Below are 23,813 nucleotides of genomic sequence, written 5' to 3' on the forward strand. Positions count from 1 at the left end.
AATTAGATAAAATAATTAGTAGAATTCATTCTACGATTCAGAAAATTATAAACGATGCGAAGGAATGGTTCGTTTGTCGATAAATTTTTTTTAATTGAAATGGTTCGTCAAAGAAACCTTACGTATCGAAAGCAAATCGACAGAAACGCTCGTCTATGTGTTAAATTATAATATTTTTTTTATAACAGAAATAAAACAATTTTATAAATTCTATACATTAGTTTTCTGTTTTCTATTACCCCTTAATTGTTTCTTAACATTTCATTAATATTACTATCAAAATTTTTGCAATTTTTGTTCAAAATAGTAGTGTTTTTACAGAAATTTCATTCGCTGTATTCGTCGATCAAGTACTTTCCAAGATACTTACAATTTGCTCATCTCTAGTTGCAAGAAGTTTCGAATAGGGGAAGATAACGTTCGATGATGGTTCACGATGTTCTTTATCGCGACGATATATACACAAAGTTATCGCCCGTTTATATCAATGCGTTGTAGATCGAAGTTACCAAGAAATCGCGAACAGGAGAATTCGTCCGCTCCTGCGAACGTGGAGTTGAACGAAGCGAAAGAGAGAAAGGCGAGCATAGTTTCTTGCCGCCTTAATGTTGGCAGCGCTCGCGCCAAGAGCCGCCAAACCGGTCGAGCAGAGCCGTCGAGACGCCGAGAGACGTTTGGGCTGCGTGGTGCCTGGGTAAACAAAAGATGGTACGAAACGGCGTCGTGTAACGCGACTCGTGACTGTAAAAGGTGTCCCGACGGCGACGCTGCCGAGAGTCAACGCGACAATCGATTTGCAAATCGATTATCCTCACCTGTTGCACTTTCGCGGTCGCCTCTGTTGGAGAACCGAGAGAAATGTCAGTCAGGTAAGTAAAAGTTCTATTAAGTCTGATCATCGAGCATGCACGCAGAAATATAACGTGTCTTTCATTACGATTCTTGTCGGGTTCTGTATTTTACTTACTTTAGTCTAAAAAAAAAAAACAACAACAAAGATTCGTTCTGTACGAAGCACAAGAAATAAGAATTTATGAAGGCACTGCCAAGGAATTTGATCGGGGCCCGATAAAATTACAAATTTCAGTTTCAATCGTGACATAGATTTTGTGTTTCTTTGTTTGGCGCCTGTGATACATCTACGCGCGAACGATCATAATCGAGTCAGCAAAGTTGCATGGTATGACGAATTGAATCGGCTTTATATGCACTTCCTATTTTCGAAATCGTTTAGTCGACCGTGAAGCCTCTTTTCGATTAGTGTATCGTGATCGAGAACGCAATTCCATTACTGTCTTCACATCCTTTCTCTTAGTTTCGTGTAAGCCGCTTCGAACACGTGGCAAACGATCGATCAAAGAATAACTTGTCGGCTACTTTAACAACTATTGGTAAATGTGACAATTTTTTTTTCTCTTTAGAATTTCAAAAAAATGCGCCGCTCTAATTTAACCCTTTTACTCTTGATTTGTTCGTGTGTTTCTCTCAAATGTTATTTATCTTATGATAGAGATGTATTAAATACAGTAATGTACGGTTAACTTACACTAAAATCGGCACGGTTAACTTTCCATGATTCATTCTCCCCCAATTCCTTTCGGTTAGCATCTCGAGCTCGACAAAACCTGAAAAAGAGATGCCATAAGAAAATTAATAGTTATGCGATAAGACGAATTTCAATTTTCTGTACTTTTCATCAAAATGTACCGGTAGTAAAAAAATAGAACTAAGGTGTTCCACCTTCCAAAACGAATTTTAACCTAAATGTCTACGAATCGCCGAAACAGAGATGCAGGAAACGTTGTTGTATGTTACAGAGCGTCCGCGATGTGATAAAATTTTTAAACTAGTCTACAGCGATTGGTCGATACGATCGATGGCCACGAAAATCAAAATGGAACATGTACGAAGCTACATCGATCCGCAAATCGGTAATCCTTCGAAAAACACGACGAACCTTATCGAGTGGAACGTAGATATGAATGTGACCATTTCGAATGTGAAGAAATCAAAGTTGTTCCAAAGATCGCGCGGTATCGTTCTCTTTTTTTTGGTGATTATTTTCGCAGTTACCCTATCGCACCTCAGAAAGGAAGTGCGTGCTTTGCAGGCGCAGGTAAGGCCACGCGTACCCTACTAGTGAGCATCGCGACGCGAATCCTATGCAGAAATAAATGTTTCTAGATGCAATCTGTGAACGTGAACTTACTAGTACTGATGTCCAAGTACGACAGGCTGAACAGAAGCTTCAATCGAGCATGGAGTCAACGATCGGACAAGATTCATCAGCACAGGAACATGCACGACGTGAAACGGCTCCTGGATGGATCGACGTCCATCTCGAAAGTCGTCGAAATATTCGACGACGTTCGTAACGCAAACAATCGAAGCACGTACACTTATAACCCCGTTGCCCCGTATTTAAATTCGAACAAAAATTCGAAAGACAAATACTTGTCCAGGGACGACGTTCATGGTACGAATAATGAAAACGATATACCGATTACGAAACCGTTGACAGATGTAGACGACTACGACGATAACTTCGACAAGGATGAAACTAATTTACGGATCGAAAGAGCGGTACTGACGATAGAAAAGCAAAATACTACGAGCACGCAAATTAATACAAACCGGGACGTAGATGTTTCACACGATAACGACGATGACGATGACTACAACGATCACGAGTTAGATATATGGAAAGAACCTCGTACTGGAAGGGCAAGAAGGGACGAGAGAAGAGGTAAAAAACGGAGAAAGAACAAAAGGCGGCCCAAACGTAGTCACAGGCGATTGGGTATCTAGCATTATTCAGTTAGCATGCGTATTCCAATCGACAGGAAATTCAACATTGCAGAGAAGATTATTCGATTTTAACCTGAACCTTTTCTTGGCGTTCTTCTCATCAGGGATTGAAAAGGTTCTAAAAATAATTGTCTCAAATTTCGATATATCACCGCAATTGAATCAAAATCGATATTATAACAATTTTCAATCCCTGTTCTTAACCCCCTCCTATCGCATTGAATAAATGCTTCCTAGCTAAAAACACGAGTTTTTTTCACCGAAGAATTTTTTATTACGATGACCGTTAATTACAATTTTTGATGCCAAAACGATTATGCTTGGAAGATTGTTTTTATTAAGAATTACAGTCCAATTGATATCTTGTTATCGATGTTTATCCATAACATGTTACATAACTTTTTTTTTCATAAGTCAAAAAACAATTCGGTCTCTAGAGGGTTAAGATAATGAATATTAGATGAATCTTTCGTAAAAATTATACCAATGTGAAGATTTTACATTCGAATAGAAAAGAACAGGTTAAGTTTGGATTTCTCTTATATGTATGCAGAGTGGTCCATCCTAAACAGAATATCAGATTATCTTTTACACTATTTCTTCTACGATTTTATGCATACCTGTTATAATAGAAAGTTCTGTTTCTGGTGAACCCTCTATTATATTGCTTGCAGATTACTCTGCCAAGTCTTAATTATTTGTGCAAGCGATAACATGTATTTGATTAGTTAATGATATTACGATAATAGTAAAAAAATACAGAAACTATAAATATGTTTTCCATGTTAATCAGGACCACTGGTGGCAACGTTTGTTGGGGCGATTCCTGAGCAGCATGTCACAGACACAGGTATACACATAGAAACGTATTACTTGGATTAATAATTAAATGAATTCTTGCAAGGCAAAAAAATGCTTGGCTTTGTACAGTAACAAATAGTTTCGTTGTCGTAACACAGTAATAAAACACTATAAGTTCAGTTTACGAAAAGTATGCGGTTGGCAAACTGTTAATTTAGATCGAATGATAAGATTTCGCTTCACAGTTTACATTGGTCCGTGGGTCAAAAGCACAAAAAACGATACTCAGTTCAGTCTGACCAAATTCCATTTAGTCGAAGATAAAAAGTCCATAGAAGTTACAGCGACCGGTTTATACATGATTTCTGCACAGGTAACAATATTAATTTTTCTTCGATTTTAACCGTTCGTTCTATTCTGTTATTATTTTCGTTCTGATGTGCTTTTGAATTGTTTTCCCGTAATTTACGACACGTTCGTTGCAGATTTTTTATTTTGGCGAACCGACGAATTATTCATACTGGATACTTTTAAGTTCAGAAGGCAAATCTAGAACACAAAAACTCGTCAAATGTTCAACATCGTCTTCGACAACGGCCACGGAAGTGTCGTGTTATACTAGCGTAATCACACAATTACAAAGAGGCGACAGAGTTCACATACAACAGCAGGAGAAAGACAGGTAAAATTTCGATGCGAAGTTGACTAGTACAAATTGATCTATAGCTTTGCTTCAACTCTTTTAGATTAATCAATATGCGAGAAGGGCACAGTTACGTACAACTCGTACTTTTGTCCAACAATATTCGTAAAAAACGTCTACGATGAAACAATAACGATACAAATATAAGCTGAAATTGTGCCATGAATAATTTACGCAAAAATGATTACCATTTACTTTAATTCAGGGACTTGCTATGATTTTCATACCGGTATTGTGCTAGCAAAGCTATACTGAAACCGAAATAAATACCGGTATTATTTCGTCAGAAGGTAGTAAAAATGGTAGTATTTATTTTGGTTTTGGTATTAAAGTAATTTTAATACTATATCGGTTTCGATATAAAAGGCTGGTAACATGATTATGCAAAACTAAGCAAAAATCTGTGAAGGTGATGATCCTCTCAATCCTTTTGACATTAACATTGACTATAGTCATCTATCGTTCCACTCTCGTAGTATTCTACCGATGACTATAGTCACGTTAAAATTTTACACATATTACTAAACAATTTTTTAAATTTGATTATCCCACCATGTATGTACTAAGATTTTACATTTATAGACGATACAATTTGAACAAGAAACTAATAATTTAATTATAAGTATCAGATCTCAACGAATTTATCGATGTATAGGTATGTGACCTTAAAAAATCGCTTGTTATGTATATAAGTTTTATGAAAATGATAAAATTAAAAAATCATGCAGTTACTTTTTGCGAAAATATTGTTTTTTAAATCCGATGAAAATTTCTTGTAAAAATAACTTTCGAATACGAAAACACCAGCCTCTCTTTTTCTTTCATTTCTCTTCCCGTAAGCGAATCTCAGATTTGATGTACAGTCGTTTTAAGAATGCATAATGGATAAGAACTGTACAAAAGAATAATGTTGGATTGTAAATAAATTAAATGGTGCTCATTTTCTTTAGTATGTTCTGGACTTTATTAGGAATTAATTGAAATTTACACCGACATTATACCTTTGTACATTTAGCGTTTAGTTTAAGAACGAAAAAACAATTGACGATGTGATGTTATGTTTTAAGAGTCAATAAGATTTAATGCAAGTTAATGCGTCATTACACAATGCCAAGATATAACGTTTTCGTGTTGTTACAATATTATTAGGATCGAGGCCATATTGTTGAAAAACTATTTTAAGAAGATTGTAAAAGTAAAGACGTCGCATAGAATATATTTTTCAGTTTTCTTTTTTTTTTTTACATTTTTCATTTGTTTACACTTATATTTCGATGTTAATGTCAAACACAAAATATAAATAAACGAAGCAGAAAAATTTTCACACAATACTTGATGAATTTTAGATCACGAAGATTATTCCGAATGATTTATAGAAATCGTACCTTTCTTTTTCATTCGTAAAAATATATTCTTTAATCGCAGATTATATCACAGTTGTTTTTCGAACTTGTGGATCTTATAAATTCAGTCTTTTCGAACGTAAGTTACTACCTTTCTACGAATTTCTCCGTTCGAAATGTAAAAAAGTCACTGGAATCCTCTTGAAAAACAACGTCGATGCCAGTCATGTGGCAGATGTTGCTCGGCTTCATTCAATGGTTGCATGACGGCACAGTTGTTATCAACCTACAGAAATTAATAATAAGAAATTAGAAAATAGTAACAGATAACAAAAGCAATAAAATCTTACGGATACCTTAACAGCTATTGCCTAATGCGCTTATATTCAATACTTCAATCGTTATTATGCATTGTTATTACTTAAAAACATTCTTTAGACTTTTCATATAGGTATTCAGTACATTTCTTCCCTGTTCTTTCATTTTCTCTTTGATTAAGGTTACGATAGATTGTACTCGGTTTTTTATCGAATTGATATTCACTTTTAAAAAATTTTAAATAGTATCTGTTTTCGATCGTGACCTCATTTGTTAATTGTTACGATATGCAATACTGCAGGTATCGCGTGTATAAAGCGGTTCAAAGGTTATGAAAGGAAAGATTTATGTTATTTGTCAAAGATATACCAGATATATATTGTGTACCTAAATTATGTAAAAGCTAAAAAATTCTATTGATTGTTTGTATCCCTATTGAAAGCAATATATTTTGAATTGGTTGTTGAAATTGCCTTCTAACATTTTTCAATGATTCCACTTTACACTCGATAGATGCAGATCTATATGTAGAATTTATCCTTGCTAACATTTGTTTTGTAATAAGTTGATAGGTTCTTTTTTTTTTTATAAAAAAAAAAACGGATAGATTTATATTTACTCACCTGAATATGGGTTGAGGTTTACTCGAACATTTGTATTTTTTTTTTTTTTGTTTTTTTAAATATATACGAGCGTAATACATGTTAGCATAGGTTCTAATTTGTTAACTCTTGCGTGCTTTTCCATGATTACTTAACATTTGTTCGCATTTTTCTTTAAAACGTGTTTTCTCTGTTTGCATATACACATATATATGTGTACATATGCACGTGGCGTGACTGAATTTTGTACACAACAGATACATATATATACTGACGCTTATTATTTACATCGAAAAAGAATTGTGACAATGTTTCGAATGAAAAAAATTAGGTGCACCATAAAAAAGATCAAATACTATTTAGTACAGATCGACTCTTTAGAAAATTAAATTAAAGGATTCTAATTAATAAAAAGTACTATGATACTCTCAGAGTTGGGCATTATTCGAACTGGTTTCGAATAAATATTTGTCTCGGACATATCTTCTTTTCGAATACATTCTATTTGATCGAATATTTTATCCGCAGTAATAATTATTTCGTTATCCACAACGAATTACTGTTACTATTTATTCGAATAATTTTGCAACCTTTACTCGAATAACATTGGCCAACAGTAAATATGTATTTTTCACTTAAGTAGTCGACTCTAGTCCCTATTTCGATACTACTTAAGAAAATGAAAGTTACATTAACCTATTGGGTCTAATTTTTCATGTCACCAAAAAAAGAGGATATCCTCTCGGGTTTACATTCTGGATAGCCGTAGTACGATAATAGAACTACGAGTGGAGAGGAAGCTAAATTCCTAAACTAGTTAAGAAAAGAGTCACGGTGCAAATAATGATAAAAGAAAACTTCAATTTTAGGGGCGCTATATTAAATATGCTCAGACATTTATGCATTAATAATTATTTTTCATGTTTATCCGTTATCCGTCACCCAAATAAAATTTTGCCCAACTCTGGATACTCTAAAAGAAACATTTTTTTTTTTTCTAGATTTCATTTAAATATTTCGGTACCTGTGCCATCGGTCAATAATAAACTTTTTATCTTACAGTCGTCATTTATTCGTATAATATTGTATGTTTATCAGAGTCGGTATCTCCTTGCTGGTAATGGAGGGAAGGTATTCTCTCTCTTTCTTTCATTCTGTTCCCTAAGTATCTCAGGTTGTTGCTACGCCTGTGAAATAAACTTAGTTTTTGTCAAGTTTTTCATACACCTAGAATTGTCCACCAATAGTTTCTTACACAAGAATTTCATTCTGGACAGATATATATATATATATACTTTTCGAACAAACTATATACAAGAAAACAAAAAAAAACGTATAGTTTCTTCTTTGCTTTTTCAACGAAACAACAATCACGAAAGAATACGCCTCGATAAATGTCGAGAATCGTTTCTTTAATAAAATCTCATACCTACGTAAATTGTACGAAATACAGATTTGTGCTCTTTTTAAAACGGTTGAAATCGTTTAAACGCACGTCTGGTTCCTACGGCAGTTGCTGGTTTTCATATATTTAATCGCTAGTTTTCGCTAAGTTTCATTTCAAGTTCAAGTCCATATACTCTTGTATGTTGAAGGTGAGGAAATAATAAATGTAAAAAAGTATTATTGTTTTTTCTTTCTTTATGATTTTTTGTTTCAATGTTCGTTTTCATTTAAATCGTTACTCTATTACTTACAATATTTAATCGATTTACTATATCACTATGCTGATGACATACGACAATGAGTTTAGTACAGTTTAGATAATCATATAGTTATTCATATAATAAAACGAAATACTGGGTCTCATTGTCTGCCCTACATAATGGTGCTTCTACTCTAATGTACACAATTGGCTGGGACAAGTTTATTTAGCTACGTTTATGCATGTTCGATCTTTGGACAATAACACTATTTTTCAATCTGATACAAACAACTAACCGTTCTCGTGAATCGTTAGAGCATTTTCTTTTGATTGTCTCTGCCAGTGTGACATTTCTACCAATATGTATTTGCTGTTCGAACACCTTTCTTTAAGGTAAGCCTCCTACACGTCGTGTTATGAAAAATTTCTTTTTAGGGTTCTCTCCAAGATACCAACATAAAACACACAAAAAATACTTTGTGTCACCTCTAAAGCAGAGCGTTGGCGCGTCGTTCGCGCCGACCTGCGCGCCATAATTAAAATATACGAAATGAAACGTCGCAACGATAAGACTTGTTTTTTTTTATTGCATCATAAAAAATTATTTCAGAATGTCATTAGAATCCGATAATCGCACCATCAACGCATAAAAGAGCAATACGTTCCGATACAAGTTAACGTCTCTTTCTCGATTTATGTTAAATGTATAAACAAAACACACCACAAAATACAATTACTTTTTACTTCCTTTTACACAAGGACGTACGACATATCGTTTTTGTATTTCTCATTTTGTTTCTCTTTCTCTCTATACACCTAGAATTCTTTAGCAATAATTGAGCTGCGTTCGCAATAATCGACTGTTCAAAATGACTTTACAAATAGTGTAAACATCTTTGTATCTTTGCTATTACAATGAAGACGATTAATACGATTTAACGTTAATCATTTCACAATCGCAGATTATAGCTTGAAAATGTACTGTACACCAAAAACTAAACTTAATCCTAAACGAAGTTTATTAGACAAACATGACGAAGTAGATGCTATACTGCTAGTCAAGTATAAAACGCTCTTGTCATTTATACTTTGATCGTGATTAAACGATAGGTATATGATGCGCCTTCAAGCGCAATTTATAACGAATCTTTTTTTTTATTCTTTCTTTACCCTTGGGCGCGACAAATATAGGATTAAAATTATCGAAATCTCGTTACGGTGCATTCTGTACTTCTCTTCCTTTTCCTCCATAATGTAAAAGTCGCTCTCTTCGTTCAATTATTATCTATACTATTTGTGTGATAAAGACAAATTTACATTTGTCCGACATTTTCACGCGCCGGGAACGACTCTTTTAAATTTGGAAAAGTGTGGATCTAATATATAAATTTAAATAGTTGAACGTGTAATTTAATAACGTCGCTGAGACTGGGCGTTTTGGTAACCAGCACTGCCACCTGCAAACAACCATAGCTCCTCCGTTCAATCATTTCGTAAGTATAATTTCGTTATTTGATTCTGTATTTTAATTCTACGCTTACATACACGTTAACTGTTGCATAAAAATTTATGAATATGCACACGTTATATATTCACCTTTATTTTTTTTGGGCGCATCTTAAAGTTTCTTTTTTCTTTTTTTTTCAACTATCATGCAATTTAAATTTTGTGTACTGTTCTTAAGCTTGTTTTCGATCTAATGTAAGTATAAGTTTAAACCAAAATTATTTTTAATAGAAACATCTGTGTCTAATAATCGTTGATAACTCTCATTTTTTGTTCGAATCTGCATAGTTCTTATCACCGAAAATTATGAATTTTCTCTCTGCACTTTTGTAGTTTCTTTTTATAAAAATATAGTAAAAATAAACCTGCGCTAACCGATAAACTTTTGCATTTAACGTTAAAACGTCTTTTGCATTTGTTTCTCGTGAACTCGTAAATTGAAAATTTTTCGTACGAACTTCGTTCTCGTCTTTTCAATTATTTCAGTTTCATTGCGTTAACGAATACAACCGTTCTTTTCAACGGTATGTTAGGATACTGGTCCCAAATTAGGAATGTTCGATTCTGTAATCAATTTTAATTTGAAAACTCATTTTTTTTTTTTTTAAATTATCCATTACAATTCGCATATACTTTTTAATCGCACCTCCATATTTATATTTAACACGCTACAAAACAAGGAATGGAAATTGTGAATTGATTACTACCATTTAGTCACCACACTCGTTCAATGGTAGTGAGTTTAAAAATAGTAAATATTACTCGGCTGCAATTGCAACCATAACATTGCCTGTTTTTAAAAATAAGCAATTCTGCTGGAACAATAATTCTCTACCATTAGCAAATACAACGATGCTTAATCGTGGATAAATAATCTCACTTATTAGACTGTCTCAAAAGTTCGAGCATAAAGAACTAGAAACTCCATTTAAAAAGTCAAATCGATTTTAAGAATCGACACTCGTCTTGAAACGATCGATTTTAGCATCGAACATCCCTATTTTAATTGTCTTATTCACGACAAAAACCTGTCTTTTAGATGTTAAGAATTCTTTTGGATTATGAATTGTACTTACCATAATCCTGTTTTCCATATACACCGTCCTGACTCGCATAATCTGTAAGTATAACAGACAAGGATTATAAATCTGTGAACTGTAGATGCTTCATAGTGAAGGATGTATGACTTGGACGAGAAAGATCTGTAATCTAATAAATTTAGAATTATAGTCATACGTTTACCTCCGCGAAAGTAAAGATTTAAACGTTATTGGATTTTTTTTTTAATTTTTTTCAGGTGTAAAAATACTCATGACGTAGTGTCGGTCTGAGGTGAAGTATGGCAGGAGGCAGTGCTGCAGTGCTGGTGTCTGGATGAAAATTAGCCATTAATGTCCACGCTTCCTCGTGTCTTACAAACTTCTGTGTTCTAATGCCAGCAATTGTAAAATGCAACTCATTCGAACCACAAGAAGATTCAAATGTACAACTTTTCTTTTTTTTTTTAAACAAACAAAAGAATTCTTAGTTGTGTTTGGTGTGATCAATAACTGTGACGAAACACTAAATAACACTGGGCAAATAAATTGTAAACAATAGTTCATATTCTTTATGATTAAGCTATTTTTCTATTTATTTATGTATAGTGAAATAGGAAATAACGAAAGAAAATTAATGAAATTATATGGATTTTAATTATTTCCTAAGATTCTAGTGCTAGCACTTTGTTTCATTTGAGTATAACGTCTGTACGACGAAATATACATGTACATTCCGTACTAGAAAGTCCTACAATTATTTACTGTTTCGTCGTTTGAACAAAGAAAATAAAAATAAGACTCTAATTTTATTCGTGCATGCTTTACGAAAATAAATCCAATTCCCCAAATGGCAAAGCATTTTTCTTGTCTCTTTCTTTTCGAAATGATACCGAGGTCAGGATTAACAAAATGTGGTGTAAAGTGTGGTGTCGAACGAAAAAACTAACCATAAGGTTGCGTCGAGTAACCACTCCTGTTGGTCATAGAAGCGGTATTAGACGATTGGTCATCATAAGGATTAACAGGGGCATAAATCGAACCCCCGCACCCTGCTACTGTCACCACTGCCTCCTGCTGATAAATGGCTGTGCATGCAGTATTATCACATTAATTAAATTACGATTTTCAACGAACGAGTCCGACCTCTTTTTACTTTACTCGCAATAGGGTTATGGAATGTTAACGCTTTTAAATGACAATGATGGAAATTGGACAATTTTGAGTCTACCTGGCAACGGAATTTCTTTACAGGATATATTTGAAAATGTCAACGACGAAAATTCGCTTATTTCTTATAACGTGATAAGTACATTATGGACTTTTCAAGGCCTATAGAAACAAATCCAGTGAGAAATTTTCGTTGCCAGACAGGCCCCAAAATTGGTAAATTTCCATCATTGTCCTTTGTTTCATAAACATCGCTTATAATAGCTCCGTTCGAAAACACTTAAACCATGCAAATTTCGCCACCTTGTATTATTCATACAATACCAACCTGATGGCGGTGCTTTGCCATAACTATAGGGATCACCGGCACTGAAAGCTCCTGCAGCAGGTACAGTAGGTGCTCCACCGTACCTATTATCAGCGGCTGCCGATGGTGGATAGCCCTGGATAAAAACACCACTTACTTTATACGTATTCCATTAATCCCAAATTTCGTGTAAACCGTACACGATTAAACAGGGTGTCCGGCCATCCCTGGGAAAAATTTGAATGGGAGATTCTAGAGGCCAAAATAAGACGAAAATCAAGAATATCAATTTCTTGACTGAGGCTTCAATAAAAAGTTATTACAAAATTAAATTACAAAATTTCAAATCGTTCTGGAAAAATAATTTTTGGTTGCAGGGGCCTATTACAAACATTTTTGGTCAATAGATAAACCCCTAAAATCCTGCGCATTTTCGATAAAAAAAATTCAGTACGGGCGGAACTTTAAACGTTAATAACTTTTTAACGAAGCCTTCATCGACAAATTGGTATACTTGATTTTCGTCTTATTTTGGTCTCCAGAAGTCCCCATTAAAATTTTTCCCAGGGGTGGCTGAACACCCTGTATTGTAAAAAACGGAAGTATTTGATCAAATGAAATGCTTAAGTAAATAATAAATAACATATGAATAATTTATGAATACTCTAAACACCAAAATCTATCGAATTAAACAAAGACCAGGAAGGAACTTGCGTAAATGTTTCTTATTATTCGTATACGAATGTAAACGACATTATCGACATATAAAATAAGTACAAAGAACGAATAACACACAATTTAAATTGTTAATTATTAACATTTTTAAATAATTTTCGAAGAAAGTCTTCATTGGTAGAAACGGCCAAGTAAACTAATCTATGCTCAAAGTTTCGTTCCCACAATCGTTAACGCTATTTTACCATTATTATATTTAATTCTAAGTTAATTATATTTAAAATTTTAAGTTACAATTATTTTCTAAATTGAATCACTTTTCTTCGATAATTTTATTTTACAAACAAGATAATTGCAATGAATAATAAAAGGAAATAATAGCTTGCTTATACAATTATTAAAACTCATTTCAGTGAAACACTATTACTTTAAATGTTTGATCCTGTCGATGGATTCTCAATTGGGAAATATTAATCCTTTATGGCCGATGTTTACATATACTAGATTATATATACTTTAACTGTTTTGGACCTACAACAGGAAATTCTTTAGAAACCCTGCCATATTAATTTATACATTAGACAAAGTAATTTTTAGATATACAATAGATTTCTGCATTTTCTCAACGTTCATATTCCAAAATGTCTGCCAACAATAAGTTAATATCGATCACAGTTACAATCCTACCATGGATAAAATAGAAAACACTTTAATAAAAATAAGAAATTAAAGACAATAATAATAATTCACCATTTCTTAAACAATCCTAATTCAAAAATGTACGAATTTTTAGTTTGTAACATTTATTACGAATTATGTTATTTCTGTTTAATTATTATATAGAATGTCCAATAATTATGGTACAACCGAGAAGTGGGCAATATTTCATGCAAAAACAAATTATGGAAGAAACAACTTTAAAAATCTTATCAGACATGCATGCTACTAAGTTTCATCTTTGCAGATCCACGAATAGGCGAATATAAAGCTTGTCTGTGTATTTATCGTAGAATTGGAATCGAGACGCGATAACTTGTCGATCAGAGAGACAAGATTGAGTCGAGGTTACATCTTTAGCTTGTTTGCCTTCGTATATTTCAAGGACAAAAATGGAGGACAATGAGAGAGCAATACTGCATATGTATTCCTAATTGTATTATATTTATAAACGTCTTAAATGATAAATGCTTTATCATTATTCATGAAATCATCTTAATTATACACATTTTATTTTAAAAATTTGGTTAGATTGAGCTTTACACTTACTAGGAACGTCCGAGAATGTTCCCAGCCCCTCTGCCCCCTCCATGATTTTGATGAAACGTGGCATGTTCTTAGAGCTACCAAAAATAAGGGCTACGTATTCTTTTTTTTTTGCTGTGGTAACTAAGTTTAAGTAGAGTAACTATCTTCCAAAATTTCATTACATACGCTATCTTGAAAACTATTCGAGATAAAGGGAAGTTTTTTAATCCTTTCGATACTAATGACGACTATAGTCACCCACAATTGATCACCTGCTCTACCTTATCAGGGAGTTAATCATTAAAGTTTCATACATATTATTAAACAATTTTTTTTGTTACGTTCTCTCTTCGGTAAAATGTATGTTCAGTTTTGTGTTAAAAAATTTGTATACCTTATTTTTGGACATTCTGCAAGCGCAAAAAGTCTTATCAAAATCAGAGAGGGGGAAGCACTTCGCGAATGTTACTTCTTAATCTAAAGCACGCAAATTGTACAGATTTTCAAAGATGTTTTTCTCGCCAATATATAACGGAAGGTTACAACAGAAATTTTCATCTCTACTTCGAATTTGTTTCTGCACAAAAAAGATACTAATTCCCCGATTGCGCTACGAGATACACTTGTTATAAAATGGTACGAGATACGCTTTTAGGTTTTCTTGTTAAACCGTATTCAGTATTTATGGAACATGGAATTATATTCTTTTTCTACAAATTTAATTTAAAGATAACGACATTTATTTTGTAGAAAGAGGAATTCAAGAAACGACGATCTTACATCTCCACTACATATCGAGAATACTTCTTTGCCGTAGTCCATAAATACATGTTTTATTGTAAATAGTTTTTTTCTTATTTCGAACATGTAAGAGTTCCGTTATTATACACGTGTCCAACATATATATTTGTAACTTGTTCATTTCCATTTCTGTGTATATTGTTTAAAATGTTACAATTTGAATTTCTCTCATTAATGTTTCATAATTTGATTATTATCGCAGAAATGCTTTTACCGAAGAAGGCTGAAATTACTGCCGAAAATATTACATTATTATAGACATATAAAGCTTGCCCTAAGACTAAAATGAGTTTTAATGATTGCAATAAAGGCATGTTATGTAATAAAAATTATACTTACCGCTGTTTGGCCGTAATCTGGTGGTTGCTGATAACTTTCGTAGCCTTGATACGATGACTGGGTGTAATTCTGTGATCCATAACCGCCGCCATATCCCACTGCTTGTTGTTGTTGTGGCTGCTGTTGTCCTCCACCGTAGGCACTACTAGTACCACCGTATCCACCTTGACTGCGTCGTAGTATTTCAGAGGTTGCAAATTTAATGTTTGCTATTTTCGATCTTTTACAAAACAAATTTAATCGTAAAGGTAATAACTACCTGGGTGCTTGAGTTGCATAGCCGTTCGCGGGTTGTGAAGACGGTTGATCGAATCTCGGTCTTTTGGAAGGTCCACTGGATCCTGGTGGTCCACCCCCGCGTTTCGATGGACCGCCACGTCCGCTGCCTCTGCTTCCACGATCGCCAAAACCTCCCCTACCTCCTGGACCACCCCTACCCGATCCACCTCTGAAAATAATAAACGAAACGAATAGTATCTATTACTTGGCTCAGAGTATATTTGCATGGCCTAAACAACGTTCAAGTTATAACGTCAACGTCATAAATACGTCGTGTCAATGCTAGTTATAATATCAAGTCATTTGGTAAAGAGTTTCGGTGCTATAATGTAGCACTTAGGACAATAACTGTATTCTGAAATTCTCGTATTCCAAACTCGAAGAAATTTAAATGATTCTTCTTAACTTTTAATAACTTGCAAGTGAGCATAGTGCATTAATTTGTACCAAAGAAATTAAAACTATAGATAAATTTTCAAAAATTTAGTCGAGTAAAGGGTATAGCCGAATAAGGGGGTCAAATGTGCCCTTGAACCAAATGTGACATAGGATGGATCCATCGATAGAGCATCAAGAAAAAACGTTCTGTGCCATATTTTAACCCTCTATCTTGTTTGAAAGGGTAGTTATTGAGAAAATTCGGATTAACGAATTTCTGCCTATTTCCCTTATTTAATCGAGTACAAAAATTATGAAAAAAAATCTATTGCATTGTGGTTATTGAGATACGTGTTTGAGAATTTTTTTCGATTTTTCGATTCCAAATCCTAGGTGTGAAAAATTGAAAACGCAAAAAAACACAGAAAAATACGGATTTCGTATTGAAGCTTTCGAGACACTAGATTTCTATAATTACTGTAAATGCGTATTGTCATTGGTTATCTCCCTGAATTTTTTCAGATTTTTTGGTAGGGTGCGCCGTAGTAGCAAAAATCAAAAACCGATTTTTTCGACGTTTTTCGCGTGAAAAAGCATCTTATACTTTGAATTTTTGTATTCTCTTTAATAGATAACTATATTGTATTGTTTTAAACATTTCTATGTTGAGCAGAACAGTGTATACAAGAAGAAAAGCAAAAATAAGTCACGGAAAAAAAGTGCTATGCGCGATATATTGAGAAGTATCCACGATATTTTCAAGAGCCGCGATGGTGCAGTAAATAAGATGCTTGACTGTGAGACTGCTGCAAACTTTTTGACGCGCGTTCGCGCCCTGCTAATGTACATTTTTTTTATTATACTAATTTTGTTTTTTTTTTCCAATTTCTAACTAAACGACAGTGAAAAACTATTTGTTTATTAATATTTAAAAAATATTTTCACCTAAAATATACCCAAAAACAATTATGGAGCAGTTTCTATTCCATCATTTCTCTAGTATTTGCTTAAATATCCCACTGTTTAATTTGTTCTACGTTAAATGAATATACGTAGTTAGTTTTAAAATCGCAAACCTTTAATAAGTTTGAATAGTGGAAGAAGATTCTTGAATAAAAAGAGATACTGCGAAGAAGCAATGAAGCCACCTGAGTCTTGGGTTAAGCATTACGCATCACCTTTGTTGAAATGTGGACATGTGTAACGGAACTGGATAATAAGGGAACAATTTCTCGTCTAAAATAAGTAATTTAGACTGCCAATAATAAATATTTTTAAATATTAATAAACAAATAGTTTCTCACTGTCGTTTAGTTAGAAATTGAAAAAAAAAAACAAAATTAGTATAATAAAAAAAATGTACATTAGCAGGGCGCGAACGGGCGTCAAAAAGTTTGCAGCAGTCTCACAGTCAAGCATCTTACTTACTGCACCATCGCGGCTCTTGAAAATACCGTTGATACTTCTCAATATATCGCGCATAGCACTTTTTTTCCGTGACTTATTTTTGCTTTTCTTCTTGTATACACAGTTCTGCTCAACATAGAAATGTTTAAAACAATACAATATAGATATCTATTAAAGAGAATACAAAAATTCAAAGTATAAGATGCTTTTTCACGCGAAAAACGTCGAAAAAATCGGTTTTTGATTTTTGCTACTACGGCGCACCCTACCAAAAAATCTGAAAAAATTCAGGGAGATAACCAATGACAATACGCATTTACAGTAATTATAGAAATCTAGTGTCTCGAAAGCTTCAATACGAAATCCGTATTTTTCTGTGTTTTTTTGCGTTTTCAATTTTTCACACCTAGGATTTGGAATCGAAAAATCGGAAAAAATTCTCAAACACGTATCTCAATAACCACAATGCAGTAGATTTTTTTCATAATTTTTGTACTCGATTAAATAGGGGAAATAGGCAGAAATTCGTTAATCCGAATTTTCTCAATAACTACCCTTTCAAACAAGATAGGGGGTTAAAATTTGGCACAGAACGTTTTTTCTTGATGCTCTATCGATGGATCCATCGTATGTCAAATGTGCTCCCAAACCGAATGGAACGAGCCACGGGTCATTCGATAGCAAAAAATAAAAACCCTGTGTGCAAATTTTTAACTTGAAATCTCGACCGTGGGGGTAGTAATGGGGTGAAAACGAAAATCATGTTTTTGTACAATTTCTCTTGACCTATTGAGTAAAAAAATGTAAAAAAATTCAAAGACATTTCGGGTACCGGGGCACATACTTTGGGAGATTATCAGATTTTTTGATTGAAGAACCAGGTAGTGAAAAATAAAAAACAGCAGAAAATGCCGAAAAATGCCGATTATGTATTGAAGGAGGCCCGGAACTACTTTTAAACTTTTACAGTAAACAGGTATTACTATTACTATTATTCTCAATTTTTTTCAAATTTTTCATTTTGGTGCGCCGCAGTGAAAAAAAATAAAAATCGAGTTTTTCCTCATTTTCTGCGTGTTAGAGTAACTTACACGTTGAATTTTTATGCATCCTTCAATATATAAGTGTTTTGTAGACTGTTTAATGTTTCTACACTAAGCAGAATTACATAACAATTGAAACAAATAAAATAAAGCCAACCGTTGAGCGCAATATATCCTAGAAAATCAACGATATTTTCAACGGCGTCGATGGCACAGCGTTAGAGTGTCCGACTGCTGAACCGCTGGAAGTTCTTTTACCGTAGGTTCGAGTCTCTCTTCTGGACTTAGTATTTTTTTTTTCAAATTCTAACTATATAACAATGCTTTATATTTATTTAGAAATGTTCTGAAAGCATTTTACAAATATTTTAACCTGAAATATGTATAAATATAGTTTTGGAGTGTTTTTTGCGTTTTTATTTTTTTTGTCAACCACGATTATTGTTTAACATCTCTTACACTGAAATTAATGTGAAATGTTAGTTTTCAAATCTCTTACCTTTGACTATTGTGAATGGATCGGAGCAGAAGATTGTATATTGGCTTACTATTACTTCTTCTCGCCCTTCGATCAAGCAGATCTTTCCTTCTCGTTCTCTTTCTTCGATAAATATGAATGTTTGCTGCGGCTTTAGTATCTAACGTAGGCATGTAAGGGTTATTATCCTTTCCTTACTGCTGGTTTTAAAGGTAATGGAAACATTTGTAGGACCAACCTCTACGGACGATGCCAAGTAATTATGTATAAATCCCATCGCATACAGTAGCTTGAACTGAGTAATTAAAAAATACATTGTGAAACCCGAACGCGACAATCACCCATTGACCTGAACGGTCTGGGCCCTCACCCAACGAACCTTTATTTCCTTCGTAATGCAGGTAGGACAATTAATCATTTTTCCCCGTGGTTTCCATCGAGCAATGATACTTCATTCAAAAATAAGTATGAAACGATCAAACTGGTACTTAAAAATGGGTTTATTAGAAAAAAGTATCATTGGCAGAGAGTGGGTTAATAGATTTGGCGTGGAATGGCCCTCACATGTCTACGTTAGATACTGAAGCCATAGCAAACATTCATATTTATCAAAGAAAGAGAAAAAGAAGGAAAGATCTGCTTGATTGAAGGGCGAGAAGAAGTAATAGTAAGTCAATATACAATCTTCTGCTCCGATCCATTCACAATAGTTAAAGGTAAGAGATTTGAAAACTAACATTTCACATTAATTTCAGTGTAAGAGATGTTAAACAATAATCGTGGTTGACAAAAAAAATAAAAACGCAAAAAACACTCCAAAACTAAATTTATACATATTTTAGGTTAAAATATTTGTAAAATGCTTTCAGAACATTTCTAAATAAATATAAAGCATTGTTATATAGTTAGAATTTGAAAAAAAAAATACTAAGTCCAGAAGAGAGACTCGAACCTACGGTAAAAGAACTTCCAGCGGTTCAGCAGTCGGACACTCTAACGCTGTGCCATCGACGCCGTTGAAAATATCGTTGATTTTCTAGGATATATTGCGCTCAACGGTTGGCTTTATTTTATTTGTTTCAATTGTTATGTAATTCTGCTTAGTGTAGAAACATTAAACAGTCTACAAAACACTTATATATTGAAGGATGCATAAAAATTCAACGTGTAAGTTACTCTAACACGCAGAAAATGAGGAAAAACTCGTTTTTATTTTTTTTCACTGCGGCGCACCAAAATGAAAAATCTGAAAAAAATTGAGAATAATAGTAATAGTAATACCTGTTTACTGTAAAAGTTTAAAAGTAGTTCCGGGCCTCCTTCAATACATAATCGGCATTTTTCGGCATTTTTTGCTGTTTTTTATTTTTCACTACCTGGTTCTTCAATCAAAAAATCTGAAAATCTCCCAAAGTATGTGCCCCGGTACCCGAAATGTCTCCGAATTTTGTTACATTTTTTTACTCAATAGGTCAAGAGAAATTGTACAAAAACATGATTTTCGTTTTCACCCCATTACTACCCCCACGGTCGAGATTTCAAGTTAAAAATTTGCACACAGGGGTTTTTTTTTTGCTATCGAATGACCCGTGGCTCGTTCCATTCGGTTTGGGGGCACATTTGATCCCTTTATTCGGCTATACCCTTTTATTAGAAATTAGGAATCGGTCATTTTGACTGTTTCAATAGTTCTAGTGTTAAGGCTACTGTAAAGTTTTAAAAACACGTTGTAGGTTTGAAAATCCGTCCAGTCGAAGTGACCGCTATAGCAGTTAATTATAAATCGAAGTCTTGTAAGAATAGTCCCTTATGTGTACAACATAACTGTAATTATAAACTATACCTGGAGCCTCTGTCCATCCTTCCTCGTCCTAAGAAATTACTACTGCTTCCGCGACTGTCGCCCCTGCCAAAATCACCCCTCCCTCTATTACGAAAACCGCTGCTCCCTCCTCTGCTACCGCCACGTGGTGGACCTCCCATTCCTGGTGGTCCACTACCACCAGGTCCACTGGACATTCCTCCTTCTGGTGGACCCCTGAAACGACAAAATATACGACGCAAGTTAGTGTATAACTACACACACGTGCTTTGGTTCAAGATTCATTTATGGTAACACAAACCGAATTAATAAAACAAATGAATGGAATTAAATAAAGCGTAGGAATTTCATTAATAAATTGTATTACTACACTACCCATGGTTATGTTTATTAAAAATCAAAACTGAATTTTTAAGCAAAATCGACAGGGGGTAGGTGCTGAAATTTTGGGGCGAAATTGAAAAGTTTCAAATCATTCTGGAAAAACTGTTTTAGGTTGCAGGGGTCAATTACAATCATTTTTAGTGAATAGACATACCCCCGAAATCCTATGCACTTTCGAGAAAAAAATTCGAGTAGGTGTCTATAAATTTCTCGGTGAAAAGAAAAAATTTCAAATCGTTCTGGAAAAATTATTTTCGATTGCGGGGGTCAATTACAATAATTTTTGGTGAATAGACATACCCTCGAAATCCTACGTACTTTCGAGAAAAAAATTCATTACCGTAAATATAATCTGTGGCCAGAAATGTTGACCGGAAATTTCATGCGTATCTTTAAAACGTCATAACTTTCGAACGGATTGAAGGATTTTAATGTTTCAAAATATAATAAGCTAGTTCTAACAAATCGACTGTAATGAATTGTCATAATTTTGTTCAAGGTGTTATTTAAAATAATTAATTAATATAATAAGCGATTGCTTTAATATACTATACCCAAGTGGAAAATGTCTTCCACGGGCCCTGACAGGAGGTCCACCTCTACCCCTCATTCCAGGTGGTCCACCTCTCATACCACCTCCTGGTCCACTACCACGACCTCCGCGCATCATGCCTCCTCCTCTCGGTGGTCCACCTCTATTGAAACACAAATGCTTTAGATTACGTTTCATTTTCATAAATATGATAAAAGCTTAAATTTATTTTTCCGCAGCAATGTCGGAATTAAGGCAGACATAATTCAAACAACGGTTGAATTTACATAATTACATCTATAAATAAAGATAAAGTTACAATCATGCACAAATTTTTCTATGTATGGTTAAGTAAAATTACATATTTTGAGGTGATCTATGATGTAATTATTATTAATAATAATTATATATACCTTCCTCTATCTCCAAAACCACCACGTCCCCTCATAGGACCTCCTGGACCACCACGGCTACGAAACCCAGCTCTGCTAGCTAAAGATCCTTCCATTTATAATTATGTCTGAAATTTTAAAGAAAAGTTTTAATTTTTGTTGCTAAAAATGAAGTTTAAAAACAAAGAATAAAAATAAATGTAGATGAATCGTTTAATAATTAAATATTCTTTGAAAATACATGTGGTTGAAGAAAAGCTATTATTTTGTAGTGTTCCAGAGTTTTTATTAAAGAAGACAGATTAAAGAAAAACAATGCATGGCACAAGGTATATCGTTACAGATTATTTGTATTGCACATAAACCAACTATGTCAATGTTTTCAGATACTATACACATACAATACATAGTTTTGAATAATAAAGCGAAATTAATACGTGTATACGTGTTTTCTACGAATTTTTATAACAAATTCATGTAATTCATAGCGCAAAGAAAGTATACACTCCGACCATTCCTACTTTTATAAAACCATGAGAGCATCGAAGAAACATTTCCTCTATCATCGTACTTTGCTTTAAGATTAAGAAACAGGGTACACTACCGAACTTTTCCATTTTAACTTAACAAAGAGTCACACTACATCGCACATTCTATATCTTGCTGTATGACGCTACGTGAAACGATCAAGCTAGCCAGCGTTGTTTTTCTCTATGTGTTATTTTCGTAATAAATTAAAAAACACGGATACATCGAACAATGAATTCAAACAACGATAATGATTTCTTGCCATCGAACATTACTTACGATTTATTTGTCGGCAAACAATCCGTTCGTAAATGAGGAACGCGCCAATCTTAGACAAGCCAACAAGGAAAATGGACGCCGGTTCCCGGAAAGAGGAGCATCGACCATCGCCACTCAAATTACCACAACGCCATTACCGGATATCCTCTTTGTTAAGGAATATTTTCACGAAACCTCGCAACTTTACCAAATAATACCAACACTTTTGTATAAAAAATCATATTTAATTTAATTCGGATGAAACGAAAATTATGAATACATATACATTATATTTACAAGCGTGTAAAACAAAATCTTTCGTGTGTGATGCATTGTTTTGAATTCCTATATTAAACGGTACAACAATATTACTACGCAACACTAAACAATATAAACTTTCATATTAAATCAACGATTTTCAACCTACATTAACTGCTATGTATCTAATAATACGTAAAAGAAATATGTCCACCCCATTTTCTGAAAGTCTTCATTTATTCGTAATATCTTAGAATAAAGTAACGTTTAAAAAATTATTTAAAATTTAGAACAATAATTGGTTATTTGTTTTATTTTTTATATTTGTTCATCAATTTCTGTTTGTTAAGATACATTTTCACGTGGCAATAAATTGTCGTGACTGTATAGTAGTTTTTTGATTACGTTTATGCAGTCGGGTACTATATAACATTTAATTACTTTCAAAATGACATACAATAAACTAATTTGAATATCTGTTCGTATAATTTATGACACGATAAAGCTTGTTACCGAAAAATCAAAATTGTCACGTTATTGTCATAACAGTGACCACGACAACCATGACGATAAAACCATAATGTTTCACAGTGAAACTTTCACCTCTGACTTTCACTGTCACGATACTAGCGACACCCGACGCCAAATCTAAAGTTGATTTAATTTTTTAGTAATATTTTTCTCTAACATTTCTTCCTACTTTGTATAGGAATAACGAATCTGGGGAAATTATGACGCCATTATTCAACACAGC

At 33.6% G+C, this 23,813-nt stretch overlaps 2 protein-coding genes across 6 annotated transcripts; one reads left to right on the top strand and one right to left on the bottom strand.

The window, feature by feature from the left end:
• The first annotated feature begins 372 nt into the window (after positions 1 to 372).
• Positions 373 to 5,941, top strand: LOC122402525. Of its 3 annotated transcripts, none has more exons than XM_043405388.1 (7): positions 373 to 869; positions 1,818 to 2,116; positions 2,185 to 2,800; positions 3,602 to 3,658; positions 3,855 to 3,982; positions 4,095 to 4,291; positions 4,356 to 5,941. In XM_043405388.1, the coding sequence occupies exons 1-7, from the start codon at positions 437 to 439 to the stop codon at positions 4,435 to 4,437; spliced, it is 1,812 nt and encodes a 603-aa protein (XP_043261323.1). In that variant the 5' UTR covers positions 373 to 436; the 3' UTR covers positions 4,438 to 5,941. The 3 variants fall into 3 exon arrangements, with proteins under 3 accessions (XP_043261323.1, XP_043261324.1, XP_043261326.1); XM_043405389.1 differs by having other exon boundaries at positions 2,185 to 2,746; XM_043405391.1 differs by having other exon boundaries at positions 2,185 to 2,476.
• Positions 1,547 to 23,517, bottom strand: LOC122402528 (glycine-rich cell wall structural protein 1.0-like). 3 transcript variants are annotated; one of them, XR_006259519.1, is made up of 10 exons: positions 22,823 to 23,507; positions 22,037 to 22,143; positions 21,646 to 21,786; positions 20,729 to 20,923; positions 15,560 to 15,748; positions 15,301 to 15,469; positions 12,262 to 12,376; positions 10,803 to 10,844; positions 5,807 to 5,941; positions 1,547 to 1,625 (listed from the first exon to the last, which is right to left on the bottom strand). XR_006259519.1 is itself a non-coding variant. In XM_043405394.1 (10 exons), exons 2-10 carry the CDS (start codon positions 22,129 to 22,131, stop codon positions 9,631 to 9,633), a joined length of 1,131 nt encoding a protein of 376 aa, XP_043261329.1. In that variant the 5' UTR covers positions 22,132 to 22,143; positions 22,823 to 23,517; the 3' UTR covers positions 5,951 to 9,630. The 3 variants fall into 3 exon arrangements, 2 of the variants coding, with proteins under 2 accessions (XP_043261329.1, XP_043261330.1); XM_043405394.1 differs by lacking the exons at positions 1,547 to 1,625; positions 5,807 to 5,941 and adding exons at positions 5,951 to 9,677; positions 11,714 to 11,851 and having other exon boundaries at positions 22,823 to 23,517; XM_043405395.1 differs by lacking the exons at positions 1,547 to 1,625; positions 5,807 to 5,941 and adding an exon at positions 5,951 to 9,677 and having other exon boundaries at positions 22,823 to 23,245.
• Between the last annotated feature and the right edge of the window lie 296 nt (positions 23,518 to 23,813).

This window comes from Colletes gigas, unplaced genomic scaffold (assembly GCF_013123115.1).
Source record: "Colletes gigas isolate AHSC1104 unplaced genomic scaffold, ASM1312311v1 Colletes_gigas_Sc00037, whole genome shotgun sequence".
Lineage (NCBI taxonomy): Eukaryota > Metazoa > Arthropoda > Insecta > Hymenoptera > Colletidae > Colletes > Colletes gigas.